At 47.9% G+C, this 21,268-nt stretch overlaps 1 protein-coding gene across 1 annotated transcript; it reads left to right on the top strand.

Moving 5' to 3' along the window:
- Positions 1-13,723: 13,723 nt before the first annotated feature.
- On the top strand, positions 13,724-21,045 carry FZD5 (frizzled class receptor 5). The gene is made up of 2 exons (XM_005574090.5): positions 13,724-14,366; positions 14,636-21,045. Exon 2 carries the CDS (start codon positions 14,892-14,894, stop codon positions 16,647-16,649), a length of 1,758 nt encoding a protein of 585 aa, XP_005574147.3. The 5' UTR covers positions 13,724-14,366; positions 14,636-14,891; the 3' UTR covers positions 16,650-21,045.
- Positions 21,046-21,268: the final 223 nt, after the last annotated feature.

The following is a 21,268-nucleotide window of genomic DNA, read 5'->3' as shown; positions in this document are numbered from 1 at the left end:
GAACCCACTTTTCAACTCAGATAACTGTGATCATCAGCTCTCTCTCTGGTTTAGATTATAAGCTCACTATACAGAGACCTACAATTCTATAAATAATAATATTCACTTGTGACGAATGTCAAACCAAATAATAATAGTAACATTACTGGCCACAAAGTTGTATTTACAAAGGCCACAGACTTGCACATCCAAGGGTGAGAACAAATAAGTCAAAGCCCCTACTTGCCCAGGGAAGCTTTACCTGGAGTTTCCCCAGCAGTATTTGGACTCTCTAATTTTCTCTCATTCAGTTTAAGTTTATCCAAAACCTTCTTTGGCCCATTTCTTCATCTGTAAAATGAGGAGGTAAAAACCACAGGATCATCAAGGTCCATTCCAGCACACACAGGTGACTGTGATTTTTCCCACCATTATCCCCGCTCATTATACTGTACACTGAAAGAATGAAATTGATGTGGCATTAATCTTTGCCCAGGTATTTAATAGCAGAGGTAAGTTGGCAGAGATATTTAAAATAAAACCACAATAGAGTTCAGAGGAATCCTTGCAAGTGAAGCATTGCCAATTACACACTGAGTGGCCCTAGGCGAGCTACTTAATCTCTTCATGCCTTGGTTTCCTCATCTGTAAAATTGGGAAAATAAAAGAACCTGTTATTATTGGATGTTGTGAGGATTGAATGATATATGCACGAAGCATTTAGCCAGGGGCTTGGTACATAGAAAGCACGCCATAAATCTTTTATTGCCATCTGCAAATATGATTTTGGCAACCCTCAGGATGGCATATTTTCTTTCACTAAGAGGTGAATCTGAGAAAAGTTGTTGTAGTTTAAATATGTTGGTGTGTGGGGTTTGGGGTTTTTAAAAAAACTTTTAGGTTCATGGGGTATGTGTGCAGGTTTGTTACATGGGTGAATTGTGTGTCACTGAGGTTTGGTATATGAATTATCCCATCATGCGGATAGTGAACATAGTACCAGAAATCAGCTGGGTGTGGTGGCACGCACCTGTAATCCCAGCTACTCAGGAGGCTGAGGCAGGAGAATCGCTTGAACCTGGGAGGTGGAGGTTGCTATAAGCAGAGAATGTGCCACTGCACTCCAGCCTGGCTGGCAGAGTGAGACCCTGTCTCAAAATAAACTCCCTGGTCTCCAACTCCCAACCTCAGGTGATCCGCCTGCCTCAGCCTCCCAAAATGCTGGGATTACAGGCGTGAGCCACCATGCCTCTTGCAGAATTTAGAGACTATTTTTTTTAAAAAGCTTGGAACTAAATCTGTGACTAATTAGAATGGAGTGTTCCACCACCTTTAAGTCACCAACTAAAATCCACTGCTCCATGTCCCAGTGCGCCCGAGGCCTTCTGGGTGACCAGCTCAAAGGAAAATTATTGTCTCAACTTAGGTCTCTGTGTGTAGGTACCCACAGAATGGAAATCGCTTTACTTGGGGAAGAACAAGAGGACAAGATGAGATAAAAAGGAAGCATGTTTAAATGGATAAAAGGAGGTACTTTTTTCCCCCACTACACACAATTGACCCGGGGAACTCACTGCAGCAGGATATTAAGATCAATGGTGAAGATTTGTGTTTTAAAGGATTAGACATTTCACATGCATATCATCAACAGTGAGGCTCAATAGGATAAAAGTACAGCGGATGAAAGTTCTCAAGCTTCAGTGTATAAGTTGATCACCAACTGGGTCAGGCAAAAAGAAAAAAGTTGTCTACCTGATTATCTAAGATGTCATGGGAGGGTGGGTTTGGGGGTATTTGGGTATTCCAGTTACCACTACTGTGTAACAAACCACTCCAAATTAGTGGTGTAAAACAAGAGCCATTTAATTATGTTCATGGATGCTGCAGATCAGGAAGCGCGAGAGAGCACAGTGGGGATGGCTGGTCTCCGCCCCATGCTATCTGGGGCCTCAGATGGGAAGACTCGAACGGCAGGGAGTGGCTTGAGGCTGGGGGTAGAATCATCTGGGAGCTTCTTCAGTCATGTGCCTGACACCTGGCCTGGGATGACTCGAAGGCTCACTCCGCTGGAAACATTACATGAGGGTTCCAAGAGGGAGTGTCCTGGGAGAACAGTGTTCTAAGAGAACCAGGTGGAAGCTGCATGGCCTTTTGTGATCTATCCGTAGAAGTCCCACAGCATTACTTCCTACATATCCTATTGGTCAGAACCATCACAAGTCCACCCAGATTTCAGGAGAGGGGACCTAGGACATCTTACCTTCCCTCTTCCAAGGAGGGGGATGGCAAAGTAACATTGCAGAAGACAAACGGATACGAGTTTTTGCACCTATCTTTGGAAAATACAGGGGTGGGAAATATGAGATTGCAGGAACATACAATCTAGTGGAAAGAACCAGCATATGAACAGATAATCTCTCTACAATAAAATAAGTCACAAATAGTGACTTATTTTAAATGCTATCGTAGAATTTTTTTTTCCCCCTTTTGGAAGTTATCACATTTAAATTTTTCATTCATTTTCTGTCCTCCCTCAAGAGAACCTCCACGCATGTGACTAGTTCCCTGCTCTTTATCCTATGCCTAAAGGAGTACCAAGTACATAATAGGTGCTCAATAAAGATTTGTGGAAAGAGCGGATGGGTAAAGTGTTGTTCATAGAGGAGGGGCAGAAAGGCTATGGAAGTACAGGCAGTGACAAATAACTCAGGCTGATAGAAGTGACATTTGAGTGGGTCTTGAATGTTTTGGGTGACAAACCGGAAAAAAATTCCTGTCCTTAAATCTCCTTCAGGGACTTCCATTAACCAACTGTAAGTGGGCATATTCTCATCCCGAGTGTACAGGCTACATGAAGTAGTCCGGATGCTACTGGTTGCAAATGACAGAAAACACGGATTCCACTGGCTTTAAAAATAAGTAATGAATTGATTGTATCACATAACAAGAAGCGTGGAGGCAGGCAGTCTCGGTGCCACTCCTCCTCAGCGTGTCGGCTTCACTCTTGTGTGGTTGCAAAGTGGCTCCCACAGGAGTAGGCGTTGCATGCAGACAAAAGAAAACAATGCCCAGCAGGAAGGAGGACCCTTTCTACTTTTGAGTAAAGCTTTCCCATAAGCCCCCAATGGACTTACCTCACATCGGTCCCTTCCTCTGTTGGCCAGAATTGTGTAACATGCACCCGTGTAACCTCAGTACGTATTAGAAGCTGGGGAGCCAGCGTGGTGGCTCTCACCTGTAATCCCAGCACTTTGGGAGGCCTAGGCAGCAGGATTACTTGAGCTCAGAAGTTTGAGGCCAGCCCTGGCAACACAGGGAGACCCTGTCTTAACAAAGAAAACAAACATTAGCCAGGTGTGGTGGCGCGTGCCTGTAATTCCACCTACTCAGGAGGCTGGGGTGGAAGGATCGCTTGAGCCTGGGAGGTTGAGGCTACAATGAGCCGTGGTCATGTCACTGCACTCCAGCCTGGGAGACAGATTGAGACCCATCGCAAAAAAAAGAAAAAGAAAAAAGAAAGGCCGGGCGCGGTACCTTACGCCTGTAATCCCAGCACTTTGGGAGGCCAAGGCAGGCGGATCACCAGGTCAGGAGATGGAGACCATCCTGCCTAACACGGTGAAATCCCGTCTCTACTAAAAATACTAAAAAATTAGCTGGGAGTGGTGGCGGGCGCCTGTAGTCCCAGCTACTCAGGAGGCTGAGGCAGGAGAATGGCATGAACCCAGGAGGCAGAGCTTACAGGGAGCCGAGATCACGCCACTGCACTCCAGCCTGGGCAACAGAAAGAGACTCCGTTTCAAAAAAAAAAAAAAAAGAAAGAAAGAAAGAAAGAAAAAATTGGAAAAAAAAAAAAGAGGGGCAGGAGGGAGCAACATGGTCAACTGGACCAACTACATGTTACGTCTATGGGCTTGGACTGGAGTTTCTGCCTCCACTGAAGCACATGGCTGTGAAAAGAAGGGTAGATGCGCCGGGCGCGGTGGCTCAAGCCTGTAATCCCAGCACTTTGGGAGGCCGAGACGGGCGGATCACGAGGTCAGGAGATCGAGACCATCCTGGCTAACACAGTGAAACCCCGTCTCTACTAAAAATACAAAAAACTTAGCCGGGCGAGGTGGCAGGCGCCTGTAGTCCCAGCTACTCGGGAGGCTGAGGCAGGAGAATGGCGTGAACCTGGGAGGCGGAGCTTGCGGTGAGCTGAGATCCGGCCACTGCACTCCAGCCTGGGTGACAGAGCGAGACTCCGTCTCAAAAAAAAAAAAAAAAAAGAAGGGTAGATGCCTACAAATCAAAACACAAAAAACCAACTGGGGTTCTGTTAGGAAATTGAAAGGAGAGATAACTCGGGTAGTAATCAATAGTGTTCGTAGCATGAAGCCTGGGGAAGGTTAAGGCTCTGTTTTCTTTGTGGGTATCACCCAACACTCTTGTTTTTTCCCTCTTGTGCTCTTTGCTCCTTTCCTCTGTCCTTTTGCATTAGTAATGAGTTGGATAATCAAACACTGTATCAATAAAGAAGTGTTTTAGGTAGAGTGTGTATATGAATTTAACTCATTAAAAAACACTTTGGCCGGATGTGGTGCCTTACACCCTGTAATCCCAGCACTTAGGGAGGCAGATGTGGGAGGACAGCTTGAGCCCAGGAATTTGAGACCTGCCCGGGCAATGTAGTGAGATCCTCTTCTCCACAAAAAGGGGGAAAAAAAGACAAAAAGAATACTTTGATTAGACAGGAGTGACTAATCAGGTACAAGTTTGACTTTCAGATACAAACCATGACTCAGTTGCTTCTGTTACTTCTTGATAACCTGGCAATCCCCAGCTGTTCACCACTTGTGCCAGCCTCACTCCTGGCTCTATGCCCTTTGCCTGGGCTGATTCCTCCATCCAGGAAGTCCTTCTCACTTTTTTTGCACACATAGTAGACACTGAGGCTTCACTCTCCTGGCCTCCTTTCTATCCTTCTATTCCTCTAGTCTAGTTAGAGAGATTGGAAAACTCGAAACTACATTCCAAGCACCAGGTGTGGCAGTGTGTGCCTAGAGTTTCAGCTACTCAGGAAGCTGAAACGAGAGGCTCACTTGAGCTCAATTCAAGACTCAGCCTGGGCAACATAGTAAGACCCCATCTTTTAAAAAAACTACATTTCCCAGAATCCCTTACAGCTTGGGTGTGGATCTGAAATAAATTCTCGTGTGAGATTTGGCAGGCAAAGCAGAAGCCACCATTCCGCCGTTGCTGTGGCGGCTGCTGCATAAAGCAAGCGGGGTGAAGGCACTGAATGCTGCTGGACTCAGTGCCCCTTCTGACTGGATGGTCGCCAGCTTCGTGTGGCAGTTGCCTTTGTCACAGGCAGTTGCAGCAACAGCACCACCATCCTGGTTTTGGGAGCACGGCTACTGTGGTGGGCCCTTGGTGGGTACCCCCTGGCGTGCATCCCTCCAGCCCTCCCGATAATTGTGTAATCTCTGCTTGATTCTCAGTATTAAATTTTTCTGTGCTTGAAATACCTAGAGAGGCCAGACGTAGTGGCTCACGCCTGTAATCCCAGCACTTTGGGAGGCCAAGGCAGGCTGATGGCTTGAGCCCAGGAGCTGGAGACCAGCCTGAGCAATGTGGCAAAACCCCATCTATACAAAAAATCAAAAATTAGCTGGGCACGGTGACACAGGCCTGTAGTTCCAACTATTCAGGAGGCTGAGGTGGGAGGATCGCTTGAGCCCAGTTGTTTGAGGCTGCCGTGAGCCTTGATTGCACCACTGCACTACAGCCTGGGTGACAGAGCAAGACCCTGTCTGAAAAAACAAAAAAAGAAATACCTACAGAGGTTTCTACTTCCTATACTAAACCCTGACGGACCAACTAACTCATAGGCCAGCCTGGGTCTTCCCTGAACCACCAGGCTGTTCTAAGTGCCTCATGTGAGCTCCCACTATGCCCTGCATCATAAGTTCCTGCCTTTTCATCTTGTGACCCTGGCACCAGTGCTTGGCTCACAGCAGGTGCAGAGTCAATGTTTAATGAACTGAAGCTCCCTCTGCCAAGATACCAGGAGGTTCTATGATCTAGCCTAAGGGGCAGTCCACCTCCTGCTTGCTCTGCAAAGCCCAAAGAACGTGTTGCCTCTGGACGCTTACTGGATTCAAGATGAATCCCAGGTCCTCAGCTTTTCCACACTTGAACCATCCCGCCACAAGAGGCCACACCAGAATTGGAGAGTTGACCTGGTCCCAGGAAAAAGGTGCTAAGGAACAAGAAAAATTGCTTATCTCAAGATTGACCATCTGGTGGTTCTTAGGGTCCTGTACTTGATGAATGGTGGCTGCTAGGCTGCAGTGAAGGCTGTAGTGGATGAGAGTATTGGCTTTGAGGCCAGGAAAACCCTCCAAGTTGGAAGGTGTGCAAACTTCAGCAAGTCACTCAGCTTGTTTGAACCTCAGGTTTTTGTTGTTTTTGAGACAGGGTCTCACTCTGTCGCCCAGGCTGGAGCGAAGTGCAGTGGTGTGACCATGGCTCACTGCAGCCTCAACCTCTGGGGCTCAAGTGATCCTCCCATCTCAGCCTCCTAAGCAGCTGGAACCACAGGTGCCTGCCACCATGACCCACTAATATAAAAATAAAAACTTTTTTTTGTGTGGAGATAGAGGTCTCCCTATATTACCCAGGGTGGTCTCAAACTCTTGAGCTCAAGAGACCCTCCCACCTCAGCCTCCTAAAGTGCTGGGATTACAGGCATGAGCCACTTGCCCAGCCATGGTTTTTCATCTATAAAATGGGAATAATAAAATCAATCTTACAGGATTCTTAGGCATAAAAAGGTATGCATAAAATATCAAATGCTTACTACAGTGCATGTACATAGGAAGTGCTCAATAATTATCAGTAGCTCTTATAATGGTCATCATTGTTGTCATTTTATCACAATTCTATTACTTTACATAATTTTTCCTTCAGCCTAAACAGACTTGGATGCAATTAGCCTCGAATGCAGTTCCTTATACCTTTTCCTGGTGTTCCATTTTACACACTGATGTGAATAACCCTCTTTGCAAAAGACTCAGCTAGGCCCAAGTTTGGAGCTGTACTGAGGAAAGGCCAAAACCATCTATGCCAGTGGTTCTCCACCCTAGCCAAATCAGGGTTAGGACTTAAAAACAAAACAACCACCAAAACAAACAAATAAACCAAAACACATTGTCCCTCAACCAGAGACTCTGATTAAACAGGGCCCAAGCTTCAGTAGTTCTAAAACCTCCCCAGGTGATTGTAACGCGCAGCTGAGAGCCACTGCGCAGCTGAGAGCCACTGATCAACGTGGCAAAGATTAGTCCAGTACTTCCATTACCTCAGGGAGAAAAAGAAAGCTGCTTTTACTCTTCTATAATCTCCACCACATTGTGGGAGAAGAGAGGACTGAAGATTACTGTTGAATTATCCCACTTACAAAAGAAATTCTCATTCTGAACCCGGGAAAATGGCTCATCGTGTTAATCCTCTGGTTTGTGTCTTGAGGTATCTGATATGATGGGAAGAGGAGTGATCAGAGATGCCGTAGGACATGTCGGGAGCTAGTCTGGAAATAGCTGTGAGGAACTTGGGTTGACTGGTGGCTCTCTATCCTGAGCCAGCAAGTGTGCACACACATGGTTACTGATATCAGGTGTGTGCACTTTGATTCTGGGCAAGTGACACGATCCCTGCTTTGGCGCTAAATTTACCAATATCTAAGTGCCAGAGATAATTGGTGAGAGCTGGCAGTGTGCTTAGAAATAAAGTATATCTGGAAAAAAAAAAGGGGTTTTTTTCCATTGTTAAAGTAATATACAAAAGAAAATACAGAAAACTGGAGAAACAGAATGAACCCCAGAAAAAACTGATAATAATAGCCAAGATCTATATAGACTTAGGGGCTAGACATGGTTCTGTGCTCTTTACCATATAAATGTACATACTCCTCACTATAGCTCTAAGAGGTAGATAACTATTTCTAACTCTATTTTACAGAGAAGAAAGGGGGCCTGGAGCTGTTAGGTGACTTGCCTGAGGTTGCCTAGCTTGTAAAGGCAGAGCCAAAATTTGGACTTATGCTTCATTTAACAGGACCTGGTCAACCTCAGAGAGAGAGTTCATAAGATAAGCTGCATTCAAAGACTCAATGCCAGTTGCTAAAATTGAAAACGTTAGTATCAGTTGTCATTCACTCATTTATTTATTTCACAGATATTTATTGACAGTGTCTAGATGTAACATAACATTCCAGGCTTGATTATCAAGATATTGAATAGTATACATACAAAGGGTATCTGTTTTTTTTTTTTGTTTGTTTGTTTGGTTTTTTTTGAGACGGAGTCTCGCTCTGTTGCCCAGGCTGGAGTGCAGTGGCCGGATCTCAGCTCACTGCAAGCTCCACCTCCTGGGTTGACGCCATTCTCCTGCCTCAGCCTCCCGAGTAGCTGGGACTACAGGCGCCCGCCACCTCGCCCGGCTAGTTTTTTTGTATTTTTTAGTAGAGACGGGGTTTCACCGTGTTAGCCAGGATGGTCTCGATCTCCTGACCTCGTGATCCACCCGTCTCGGCCTCCCAAAGTGCTGGGATTACAGGCTTGAGCCACCGCGCCCGGCCAAGGGTATCTGTTCATTCCTTCCTACAGCATTGAACTTTCAAGAATCTCAACAAAATAATGCATGTATAAACAACATAAATCTAGAAAGTTTTCTTTCTTTCTTTCTTTTTTTTTTTTGAAGACAGAGTCTCACTCTGTCGCCCAGGCTGGAGTGCCGTGGCGCAATCTTGGCTCACTGCAACCTCTGCCTCCTGGGTTCAAGAAATTCTCCTGCCCCAGCCTCCTGAGTAGCTGGGACTACAGGAGCACACCCACCATGCCTGGCTACTTTTTTGTATTTTAGTAGAGACAGGGTTTCACCATGTTGCCCAGGCTGGTCTCAAACTCCCGAGATCAGGCAATCTGCCCACCTCGGCCTCCCAAAGTGCTAGGATTACAGGTGTGAGCCACTGTGCCCACCCAAATCTAGAAAGTTTTAAAATGATGTAACTGTTCCCTGATGGCAAAAGTCCAAAACCAATACTTCAAAACTTATGGAATGTCACACGCCTGTTAGATGGAATATTTAGCATTATCCTCTATATTTTCATCAATTAATAAACACAACTTGGACAATAATTTCAGTTGAATTTCATGAGTTTGGCTGTGTCAAATTATGTTTTATATGGCAGTGGTGTCTTCAACTCAGAAATTTGATGCTTGGTGAATGAACGGATTAATCGATAGGTGGAAGGATACATGAGTGAATAAATAGACAAGGATGCTTAGCAATGTTCTAAATGCTTAAACATTGTATGTTTAAAAAAAATTGGCCGGGCACAGTGGCTCACACCTGTAATCCTAGCACTTCGGGAAGCTGAGGTGGAAGGATTGCCTGAGTCCAGGAGTTCAAGACCAGCTTCAGCAACATAGTGAGACCTGGTCTCTACAAAAAGTTTTTTAAAAATTAGCTGAGCGTGGTGGTGCACGCCTGTAGTCTCAGCTACTCAGAAGGCTGAGGTGGGAGGATCACTAGAACCAAGGAGGCAGAGGTTGCAGTGAGCCAAGATCGTGCCACTGCATTCCAGCCTGGGTGACAGAGTGAGACTCTGTCCCTCCAAGCAAAAAAAAAAAAAAAAAAAAAAAAATTCAGCGTGTTCTATAGTTTGTTGGGTAATAAAGTATGACTCAGGTGAAAATTGTGAAGTATTTTATTTTTTAATTGACAAATAACAATTGTATATATTTATGATGTACCATATGAATACATTCTGGAATGGTTAAATTGAGTTAATTCACATATGCATTACCTCTACATATTTTTCTTTTGTGTGTGTGTGGTGAGAATACTTAAAATCTACTCTCTTAGCAATTTTCATTTACAGTATGTTGTTAATGAACTGTAGTCATCACGGTGTATGAAAATTTTTATTTCGACTCTTCCCACAGACTAAGTAAATAACTTCAAGCAAGTCATTAAAGTCATTATAATGCCGGTTTCTTCATCTGAGGATTAAATGAGGTCTAGCACCCTAACTAATACATGTTAAACAGTCAGCATATTTTAAACTTGCCTTCAAAATATAGACAAAAAGCAACACAATACAATACAAAAAGATATACAATATAAAATGTCTCTCTCCTTTTTTTCTTGAGGTGAGGTCTCACTATATTGCCAAGGCTGGTCTTGAACTCCTGGGCCCTAGTGATCTTCCTGCCTCAGCTTCCCAAAGTGTTGAAATCACTGGCATGAGCCACCTTGCCCAGCTGAAATAAGTTTCTTTCCATAAAGTTGTCTGCTGTCACTATTATTATTAGAGATCTCCAAGCAAAATTAAGATTTTGCGATTGATGAAGAAAATGTTTACATTGTTTGCTTTGGAACCGTTACCGGAAAAGGGTCCCGATTCAGACCCCAAGAGAGGGTTTTTGGATCGCCTGCAAGAAAGAATTCTGGGCGAGTCCACAGAGTAAAGAGAAAGCGAGTTTAGTAAGAAAGGGCCGGGCGAGGTGGCTTATGCTTGTGATCCAGCACTTTGAGAGGCCGAGGTGGGAGGATCACCTGGGGCCAGGAGTTCCAGACCAGCCTGGTGAAGGTGAACATGGCGAAACCCCGACTCTACTAAAAATACAAAAATTAGCAGGGTGTTGTGGCGTAGGCCTGTAATCCCAGCTTCCTGGGAGGCCGAGGCACAAGAATCGCTTGAACCCAGGAGGCAGAGGTTGCAGTGAGATGAGATCGTGCCACTGCACTTCAGCCTGGGCATCAGAGCCAGACTGTCTCAAAAAAAAAAAAAAAAAAAGGAAAGAAAAAAAAAAAGTAAAGGAATAAAGAATGGCTACTCCATAGACAGAGCAGCGGGCATATGCCGCTGGTTGCCCATTTTTATGGTTATTTCTTGATTATATGCTAAACAAGGGGTGGATTATTCATGAGTTTTCCCAGAAGGGGGCGGGCAATTCCCAGAATTGAGGGTTCCTCCCCCTCTTAGACCATACAGGGTAACTTCCTGATGGTTGCTATGGCATCTGTAAACTGCCTTGGCATTGGTGGGAGTGTCTTTTAGCATGCTAATGTATTATAATTAAGGTATAATAAGCAGTGAGGACGACCAGAGGTCACTCTCCTGGCCATCTTGGTTTTGCTGGATTTTGGCCAGCTTCTTTACTGCGCCCTGTTTTATCAGCAAGGTCTTTACGGCCTGTATCTTTTGATGACCTCCTATCTCACCCTGTGACTTAGAATGTCTTCACCTCCTGGGAATGCAGCCCAATAGGTCTCAGCCTTATTTTACCCAGTCCCTATCCAAGATGGAGTTGCTCTGGTTCAAATGCCTCTGACAGAACCGTGTGAAATAACACAAATATTCTGGCTAAATTCCAGTGTGAGTGATTAACATTCTCCAACTTCAAATAATTTTTATTATTAGCCAACACTTGTCCATCCCCAGTAATACACACGTTGCATAAAGAGCACAGAATGAGATGGGCCTCCCTTGGCATGTTCATAGTCTGGACATACTTTCCACTGAGGGCTCCCCTTTCTTGCTCACTGTTATGCCCGCAACTTTTCAGCTCCCACTATTTTCAACCCTGGGAGGCTTCCTGACCCAGAGTGCCAAGTAATTCCAAAGCACAAGAGATAAAATGTGAACACCTGTAGAATTCCAGAGAATGAAAGACGTAAGGTATATTTATTCATTTATTTAATTATGTATTTTAGAGTGGGGGGTCTTGCTATGTTGCTCAGGCTGGTCTACAAATTCCTGGGTTCAAGCCATCCTCCCACCTCAGCCTCCCAAAGTGTTAGGATTACAGGCATGAGCCATGGCACCCGGCCTTTTAAACGTTTATTAATAGTTTTTATATCTGCGAAGTGATTGATATTTGTTCCTTTTTAACTTGGAGGCTGGGATTAATACACATGTTCTTCATTATTGCCCACAAAGCGTTGTTGATACGCAGGAGGGGAGTGGCACTTCCGCAATTTATTCTTCCAACCTGTGCCAATGGGATCCGGGACAGGAGATCGACAGTAACCCGCGGTTGATCTGGATCTAATCCAGTTAGTCCAGTCCCTATTCCTTCAAGTGTCCCCAGGCCCTCTTGCCTATTTTCGCCCTTTGCCCAGTGAAAGGAAGAGTTTGGGGAGAAGGAAACAATTTAAATCCTCTTCCTAGGCGTGTGAATGTATTTCAAGAATGCTAAATACCTCAGTCTTCCAATCTAATTACAATACATAGAAAAGAGGCATTTTTAGGACACTTAAAACTTGTAGCATAATTGCGCAACTGAAGAGCGCCGCCGTGTCCCCGCCATCCGTGCGCCCTCCGACCCCCCACGGCGCGCGAGTGCGCGGCTTAGCAGCAGGCAGCCGGGGACTGGAGGGGACGGGGAGGCCGGCGCCGTGCCCAGCACAGAGCCCTGGGTTGGTATCGCTTCTCTCTGCGGGCGACTTCGGAACTGCCTGGGATTATAAACCACGACTAATAAAGGACTCACATCTTTCTGGGTCTTCTAAAGGCAGAAAGAAATCCACTTTCTTGTCACAACAAGAGTTTGTTAAGAGATGCAAAAGTAAAGGTCGAAGCCAGAGAGGCTGCGATAGTATGGGGGGAGGGGTGGCTACGATGGTGAATGCCGCTGCCCGACTACGTGGGTTCGAATCCCAGGGTTGCCATTTGGGCAGCGAATGGCAGGCGATCGGAATACGGAGGTGAACTTGCTTGCCGAGGTCGCCCTTTCTTGCGGGAACTACGACTAGCTCGGTTGCCTTGGCCAAGTCTGTCTCGGTTTCTTCACCTGTAGGGAATACCTGCCGCAGAATTGTTGTAAGGAGTGAGATCTTGTCTCAAGATGTAAACGTGCCGGGCGCGGTGGCTCAGGCCTGTAATCCCAGCACTTTGGGAGGCCGAGGCGGGCGGATCACGAGGTCAGGAGTTCGAGAGACAGCCTAACATGATGAAACCCCTTCTCTACTAAAAATACAAAAACTAGCCAGGCGTGGTGACGCGCGCCTGTAATCCCAGATACTCGGGAGGCTGAGGCAGGAGAATCGCTTGAACCCGGGAGGCGGAGGTTGCAGTAAGCCGAGATCGCGACACTGCACTCCAGCCTGGGCGACAGAGCAACTCCGTCTCAAAAAAAAGGATATAAACGATTAACACTTTGTTAGGCACACAGTAAAAGGCTCAGTAAGTATTCTCTCTTCTTTCACACAGTTCCAAGACAGTGCAGAAGGGAGACAGCCACGCCTAAGAATGATTCCTTGAGCAATTCTTTCAAAGAAGCACTGAACTCTGTAAGGACGCTTAGCTGCAGACAGAAAGGGCAGGGGCCCTGGGAGCAAAAGTGCGTAAGCCAGGACGTTACAGGAGCGAGTCTTGCACCCAGGGCGCCGGCAGAGAACTCCGGAGGGACTTCTGGCGAGGGCTTCCCGCCCGGGTTCCCAGAGCGGCATGATTAGCATTCGCCCCGCCTCCATCGCCTCCCGGTCTGCGATTGGTCAGCGCTCCTTGGCTGCCCGCTCCGGGCGGGGCCAGAGGGCGCCGGGGGAAAGGCCGAGCCCGCGGGGCAGTGGGCGGGGACGCGAGGAGAGCGTGGCTAGGCGGCCCACCAACCGCGCCCGGGCCTGAGGGGGCGGGGCCGGGGCGGGGCCTCCCGGCGGGCATTAGAAGCAGGTGACCCGGGCGGGGCGGGAGAGGGCAGCCAGCCTGCGGCCGTGAGTCCTCTGTGGTCGCCGCCGCGCGCGGTTCCGTGCTCGCCGGAGGTGGGCGAAAGGGTGCGAGAGCGCGGGGGAGGAGCCGAGCAGGGCACGTCCCGAGAGCGTCGCCACCGCCCCCAGGAGTCCACTGGAGCGCGGAGCCCCCTGCAGGGGAGGAGGCGAGCGGCGGGCGGGACGCGGCGGCCGGCGCGCACCATGCAGTCCCGGCCCGGCCAGCGCCGGCTGCTCGCGGTGCTGTGAGACGGAGGGGTCCCACGGCTCCCGCCTCCCGCCTTCCTTCCGCCCAGGTGCTGCCAGGCGCGCTCGCCCTCCGTCCGGCTCCCGGCCCCGGGGAGACCGCACGGCCTGCCCCTGCCCGGCTCCGTCTGGATCATGCGGTGGGCCCCCGAGGAGGAGAGGGCGAGTGACTGGCCTGCGCCGCGTCTGTTCTGGGGGCGCCCCCCTCTCTGAGTCGCCCCCACCTGCTGCCATGTGCCGCTGCCACGGGTACCCAGCCTGTCGCTAAACTTTCCCGGCGCCAGCCCGGCTCTGATTCGCGCTTCTCAGCGGAGTGACCCAGGGACGGAGGACCCAGGCTGGCTGCGGACTGTCTGCTTCTCTCGGCGGGATCCGTGGAGGTGAGAGCCTTCCATTTCTCTCTGTTCTTCTCCCGGTTCCTGTGCCCTTTTCCGGGAAGCTGAGGGTTCTGGTCTCCGGGCACTGCCTGGAGGGCCCAGCTTGGAAAGAAAGGGTGGGGGAGTCAGTAGTTTGGTTCCAGGAGGCAGAGCGGGGAGGAAAGGAAAGGGGTTAACTTAGAGATTTGGAGACCGCTCGCGGGGACCGAACCGTTGACGCCCCTCCAACAGGGAGTGGTTGCAATCTTTCTTCTCCCCCTTCTTTTTTAAAGAGTCCTTTCCCTGGGATCCGAGCCCTCACCGTCTCTCCTCAGCCCTATCCGGCGAGAAGCGGAGCGCTGCCAGCGGAGGCAGCGCCTTCCCGAAGCAGTTTATCTTTGGACGAATTTTTTTTAAAGGAAAAAGCAACCAACAGGTTGCCAGCCCCGGTGCAACACACGAGACGCCGGAGGGAGAAGCCCCGGCCCGGATTCCTCTGCCTGTGTCGGTCCCTCGCGGGCCGCTGGAGGCGAGGGGAGGGAGGGGGCGATGGCTCGACCTGACCCGTCCGCGCCGCCCTCGCTGCTGCTGCTGCTCCTGGCGCAGCTGGTGGGCCGGGCGGCCGCCGCGTCCAAGGCCCCGGTGTGCCAGGAAATCACGGTGCCTATGTGCCGCGGCATCGGCTACAACCTGACGCACATGCCCAACCAGTTCAACCACGACACGCAGGACGAGGCGGGCCTGGAGGTGCACCAGTTCTGGCCGCTGGTGGAGATCCAATGCTCGCCGGACCTGCGCTTCTTCCTATGCTCCATGTACACGCCCATCTGTCTGCCTGACTACCACAAGCCGCTGCCGCCCTGCCGCTCGGTGTGCGAGCGCGCCAAGGCCGGCTGCTCGCCGCTGATGCGCCAGTACGGCTTCGCCTGGCCCGAGCGCATGAGCTGCGACCGCCTCCCGGTGCTGGGCCGCGACGCCGAGGTCCTCTGCATGGATTACAACCGCAGCGAGGCCACCACGGCGCCCCCCAGGCCTTTCCCAGCCAAGCCCACCCTTCCAGGCCCGCCAGGGGCGCCGGCCTCTGGGGGCGAATGCCCCGCTGGGGGCCCATCCGTGTGCAAGTGTCGCGAGCCCTTCGTGCCCATCCTGAAGGAGTCACACCCCCTCTACAACAAGGTGCGGACGGGCCAGGTGCCCAACTGCGCGGTACCCTGCTACCAGCCGTCCTTCAGTGCCGACGAGCGCACGTTCGCCACCTTCTGGATCGGCCTGTGGTCGGTCCTGTGCTTCATCTCCACATCCACCACGGTGGCCACCTTCCTCATCGACATGGAACGCTTCCGCTATCCTGAGCGCCCCATCATCTTCCTGTCAGCCTGCTACCTGTGCGTGTCGCTGGGCTTCCTAGTGCGCCTGGTCGTGGGCCATGCCAGCGTGGCCTGCAGCCGCGAGCACAACCACATCCACTACGAGACCACGGGCCCTGCGCTGTGCACCATTGTCTTCCTCCTGGTCTACTTCTTCGGCATGGCCAGCTCCATCTGGTGGGTCATCCTGTCGCTCACCTGGTTCCTGGCCGCCGGCATGAAGTGGGGCAACGAGGCCATCGCGGGCTACGCGCAGTACTTCCACCTGGCTGCGTGGCTCATCCCCAGCGTCAAGTCCATCACGGCACTGGCGCTGAGCTCCGTGGACGGGGACCCGGTGGCCGGCATCTGCTATGTGGGCAACCAGAACCTGAACTCGCTGCGCGGCTTCGTGCTGGGCCCTCTGGTGCTCTACCTGCTGGTGGGCACGCTCTTCCTGCTGGCGGGCTTCGTGTCGCTCTTCCGCATCCGCAGCGTCATCAAGCAGGGCGGCACCAAGACGGACAAGCTGGAGAAGCTCATGATCCGCATCGGCATCTTCACGCTGCTCTACACGGTGCCCGCCAGCATCGTGGTGGCCTGCTACCTGTACGAGCAGCACTACCGCGAGAGCTGGGAGGCGGCGCTCACCTGCGCCTGCCCGGGCCCCGACGCCGGCCAGCCGCGCGCCAAGCCCGAGTACTGGGTGCTCATGCTCAAGTACTTCATGTGCCTGGTGGTGGGCATCACGTCGGGCGTCTGGATCTGGTCGGGCAAGACGGTGGAGTCGTGGCGGCGTTTCACCAGCCGCTGCTGTTGCCGCCCGCGGCGCGGCCACAAGAGCGGGGGCGCCATGGCCGCTGGGGACTACCCCGAGGCGAGCGCCGCTCTCACAGGCAGGACCGGGCCGCCGGGCCCCGCCGCCACCTACCACAAGCAGGTGTCCCTGTCGCACGTGTAGGAGGCTGCCGCCGAGGGACCCGGCCGAAGAGCTGACGGGAGGGGGGCGTTTTGTTTGGTAGTTTTGCCAAGGTCACTTCCGTTTACCTTCATGGTGCTGTTGCCCCCTCCCGCGGCGACTTGGAGAGAGGGAAGAGGGGCGTTTTCGAGGAAGAACCTGTCCCAGGTCTTCTCCAAGAGGCCCAGCTCACGTGTATTCTATTTTGCGTTTCTTACTGCCTTCTTTATGGGAACCCTCTTTTTAATTTATATGTGTTTTTCTTAATTTGTAACTTTGTTGCATTTTGGCAACAAAATTTACCTTTGCTTTGGGGGCTTTACAATCCTAAGGTTGGCGTTGTAATGAAGTTCCACTTGGTTCAGGTTTCTTTGAACTGTGTGGTCTCAATTGGGAAAATATATTTCCTATATGTGTGTCTTTAAAAAAAAATGTGAACAGTGAACGTTTCGGTTGCTGTGACTGGGAAGTTGTTGGGTGTGCTTTTTCAGCCAGCTCCTCCTTCTACTGCTTAAAGTATCCGTGATTATTTAAGGTGAGCTGCAGTTTATAGCCCCAGGTCATACCTAGGAGGGGAGCATAATGTGCTCAGGGCCTCTCCAAAGTGACAAGCTTAGGGAGTGCTTAGCGATTTTGTGTTCATCCTTGGCTTTGTTTATAGAGGGAGGTTCAGTTTCTTTTCTGTAGTGCTTGTAATAATTCTCACTCCTAACAGCACCATCGTTGTGTCTTGAATAAGTTAGAGGTAGCATTATAGAGGATCTGGCATAAATACTTGCAATAGTGAGAACCTAAGCGATGGTGACTGGTGGAGCTTGAATTTTAGGCTGGTGAGATGGCAGCCTTGTGCCTGAGAGGTAGTGGCTGGTTCTTAGGCTTCAGTGATCGCTTTTTTTTTTTTTTTTTTTTTAAAGGAACTTGTGTTATAATTTTGGTAAAAGTATAAACCCACTCCCTCTGGACAATACTTAGCGATACTTGCTAACGGGGGCTCCTTTTTAAATGTAAGGACTAAAATGGATATACTTCCAATAATTAAAGTAAATTTCCAACACTTATTTGCTGCACCCCCCACCCCTCCCCCTTTATCATGTTAAACAGCCTTTTTGCTTTTCTTATTCCTCCTCTCCTGGAGAGCTGTGATTAGAAACCACACCCACCCTTGAATGAAGTGCTTGAACTGGGGGAAGGAGGCTGGCTACCTGTGAACAAACATTGGCCCAAATAAGGGAAAATAAGTGTCCCTGGACTTTGGACTAGTTTATAGCCAGATATTCCAAAAGCAGCAAGACGTTGCTCTCTGCCGTCTCTGAAAACAAAAGAGACCCACAACATGCTTGCACAACCTTTTAAAATATAGATCAATGTAGTGCTACCTCTATAGTTTTCTTCCTCTTCTGATAAAGCCTGTATATTGATCACACACACACACACACACATACACATACACATTGCAATTAGAGAATTTGGTTTGCTTTACTAATCTGTTTAACTATTCCTTCATTCATTATGAAAGCCTATATTGATGAACACACACACACACAGAGGTTTCTTTGCTATTAGAAAATTCTGTTTGCTTTCCTAATCTGTTTAAGCATTCATTCATGAAGAGTGTGGGGCCATTACTGGGGAAGGGGGTGACAGTGCCTCAGCCAGCAAAATACCAATGACCAGGATTGGGGACTAAATTTAGGAAGCTAAAATGACCAGAGCAATTAACATTTGAGAAAGTCCTGTCTAGGAAAACAACTGGAGTCTAGGCATTTGTAATTCACTTATACCAAAGCTGGAAAAGTAAAATGTAAGCCTAGGTCCATTTTTATTTCATGGATGTTAAATAGACAAATGCATAGTTCCCAGAGGGAATTTAAACACTTCACTAGTGGGAAGAAACCTAGTATTAAAGTTTTAAGGACTCTCAAAAACTTCACATTTATCAGAATGCACTGCTCTTACCCAACTCATCCTCTGAATTAAAATTAAAATTTAAGTGGATTCTACAAAACTTCATACAAATAGCTACAGAACTTTGTGCCTATTTTATTCCTCTATTCTTCTAGGAAGAAGCCTCTTCCTAGAATCTTGAAATAGATCCCTTGACTGAGTGCCAATTCCTCTCCTGTTTTTCAAATGAGAGAACCTTTTCTGATCACCTTGACCTTTTCCCTCATTTCGTATGTCTTCCCAGAAAGTACACAGACTGCTCTGCTGCCTTCAGTCATTGTGCCTAATTTGAGTTGTCCCTCCTTCTTTGTGGAGAAATCTAGAAATGATGCACAGTGTATCCAAAAGTTGTGGGATGCAGTGGATGAAAGTGATTTAATTCATTTTTAGAATTTGTTTTTTTTTTTTTCATTTTAGCAACATGCTGAACAACTAATTTACTTTAAAAATAAGCCAGTTAAAACAAAAGGATGCTAAGCTCAAGGGGGGGCAATATTAGTCGGGATCTTTGGGGTCTAATTCCAGACCAACTTTCAGAGGCACTTCTTTGTCTCTGTTCTCACCTCTGCTGTCCCTCTCTTCCCTCATCCCCTAAGAGAGACAAAGATAAAAGCCCACCTGCTTCCCTAAGTCTTACTGATATCAGCCACCCCAGGGGAGGGAAACTGGATCTACTTACGGCCACCCCCTGTTTCCATCCATAGACTTACTTCCTCCAGTTTGCATTTGATTATGGAAACAAGTCATGCTCATGAAAACAATTGTAAAATAAAAGGTTATGGAGTAGTTCTGCAACTTCTTCACAGCCAGCTTTGTGAAGCTGGGGAGGATTTAGGGCCCATTGGAGTCTCATGTGTACAGCTTCAGGGCTATCCCTTTCAGTTTGATTTTAAGCAGTGCCTCACTTCATAGTTTAGCCAGTGAGGATTCGATTTAGGTAGGTTGTGTAAAGGAACTAATGGGACCTCTCAGTGAATCAGCTGACCAGATATTAGGAAATCTTTTTAATTTCTATGATTTCCCTTCTTATATTTTGAAATGGTCAAATTGACTGGAAATAATTTTTCTTGGTGCCTTATTGGTTTATCCTTGCAAACCTTTGTCATATTTTCTCATGACCATTGCCAGTGACCAAGGCCCTTGTATGTGTTGTGTGTAATTGTGTGCATGTACAAGCTTAAATAACGTGCCGACAGCACTGTTTCAAAGTTGGTATTCATTAGGCTGTTTCCTCCTGGGCTGGAGCTGCACTAATCCTGACACCGGCTGCCAGGAGAAAACCTCATGGATCACACACCGAACCTTAATAACAGCATCCGTGACCTGCACTCTCCAGTACAGAATGGGAACCCCAGAGCTAGGAAATGTAGTTGTATATTTTAATGAACTGCTACCCCTGCCAAAGAAGCTTCTTTCACTTTTGTGCTCTACAGAAAGCCCAAGGGGGGTAGGAGGGACAAAGCTTTGAATAACTGCTTTCTAACACTAAATGTGGCCAACAGGACAGAGCACATCACACATATAGGCAGGTGTGAGGGACAGTGGCTAAGAATTGCCTGCTCCCTCTGCATGCTCTTTCTTGTTTCCAAAGTCCAATCAAGTGATCCTGGGAAAGAAATCTGTCTGGACTGGGGAGGGTGGTTCTGAAAGAACTGCCAAGATGTTAAAGAAGGGTGAAGAGTAGACAGAATATAAGTAGCTAACCTGAGTCAAGACTCTCAAAAGCTAGCAGCCTGATGACAATAGGATTTATTTCAGCCAGGATAATGTGTCTCTGTGAGTACATCATTTTAAGACAATGACTTCATGTTGTTACAAACTATGTATAGTATGTATGTTTTGTGGGTTGTGTATATACATAATATATATTATATATATATGAGAGATTTGGTGACTTTTGATACGGGTTTGGTGCAGGTGAATTTATTACTGAGCCAAATGAGGCACATACCGAGTCAGTAGTTCAAGTCCAGGGCATTCAGTACTTTTTTTGATTTCCACATATGTATAGTGCCTATCCCATGCAGTAGTCACTGTCATGTTAAATCCAGAAGTTACCCCAGAGCCAGTGATATCTTATTTGTAGACAATCAATTTGAATCCATACGTTATTACTGGCAGATGATACATGATTACAGTTCTGAATCTGTAACACTTACAAAAGGAAACCCAGAGCAGCTTGATGAGTTTTTCTTTCTGCTTCGTTCCTGGGAGTCAGTACAAACGGCAGTTGTATGTGGTTATGTTAGTCTCAAGATACTTAATTTGTTGAGCTTACTTCAGAAAACTTTTGTATGTATTATATTTGTGGGAAGGTAAAATAATGGTTTGAGATTTTTATCAAATATGAAGATTAGTTATTTATGAAAAACAAAGAAATGTCTATTTTTCTTTGTTCCCAATTAATGTAGATAAATTTTAAAATGCATTAAAGTAATGGTAAAGACAATAAAAAGATGCTGTAGAAGTCTTTTTCTCCTCATGTTTTTATGGAGAGACACTGCTTTCTAAGAGTATTTGAGGAGATATATGGATTCTAACTTCATAATCAGGTTTTTCAGATGTACTTAAAATATAAGCAGCAAAAATTTTATTAGTAAGTAAAATCAAGCAAATTGCAATCACCAGAAACAGAACTAGTGAAGAAACATGTTTTACTTGAATATATTTCCTAGGTC

Source organism: Macaca fascicularis, chromosome 12 (genome assembly GCF_037993035.2).
Source record: "Macaca fascicularis isolate 582-1 chromosome 12, T2T-MFA8v1.1".
In the NCBI taxonomy this organism is placed as follows: domain Eukaryota; kingdom Metazoa; phylum Chordata; class Mammalia; order Primates; family Cercopithecidae; genus Macaca; species Macaca fascicularis.
This window is presented reverse-complemented; position numbering and strand designations above follow the sequence as displayed.

What these genes read in the sequence shown, in the direction of transcription:
- FZD5 (XM_005574090.5), top strand. Translation starts at nt 14,892, where the DNA reads ATGGCTCGACCTGACCCGTCCGCGCCGCCCTCGCTGCTGCTGCTGCTC.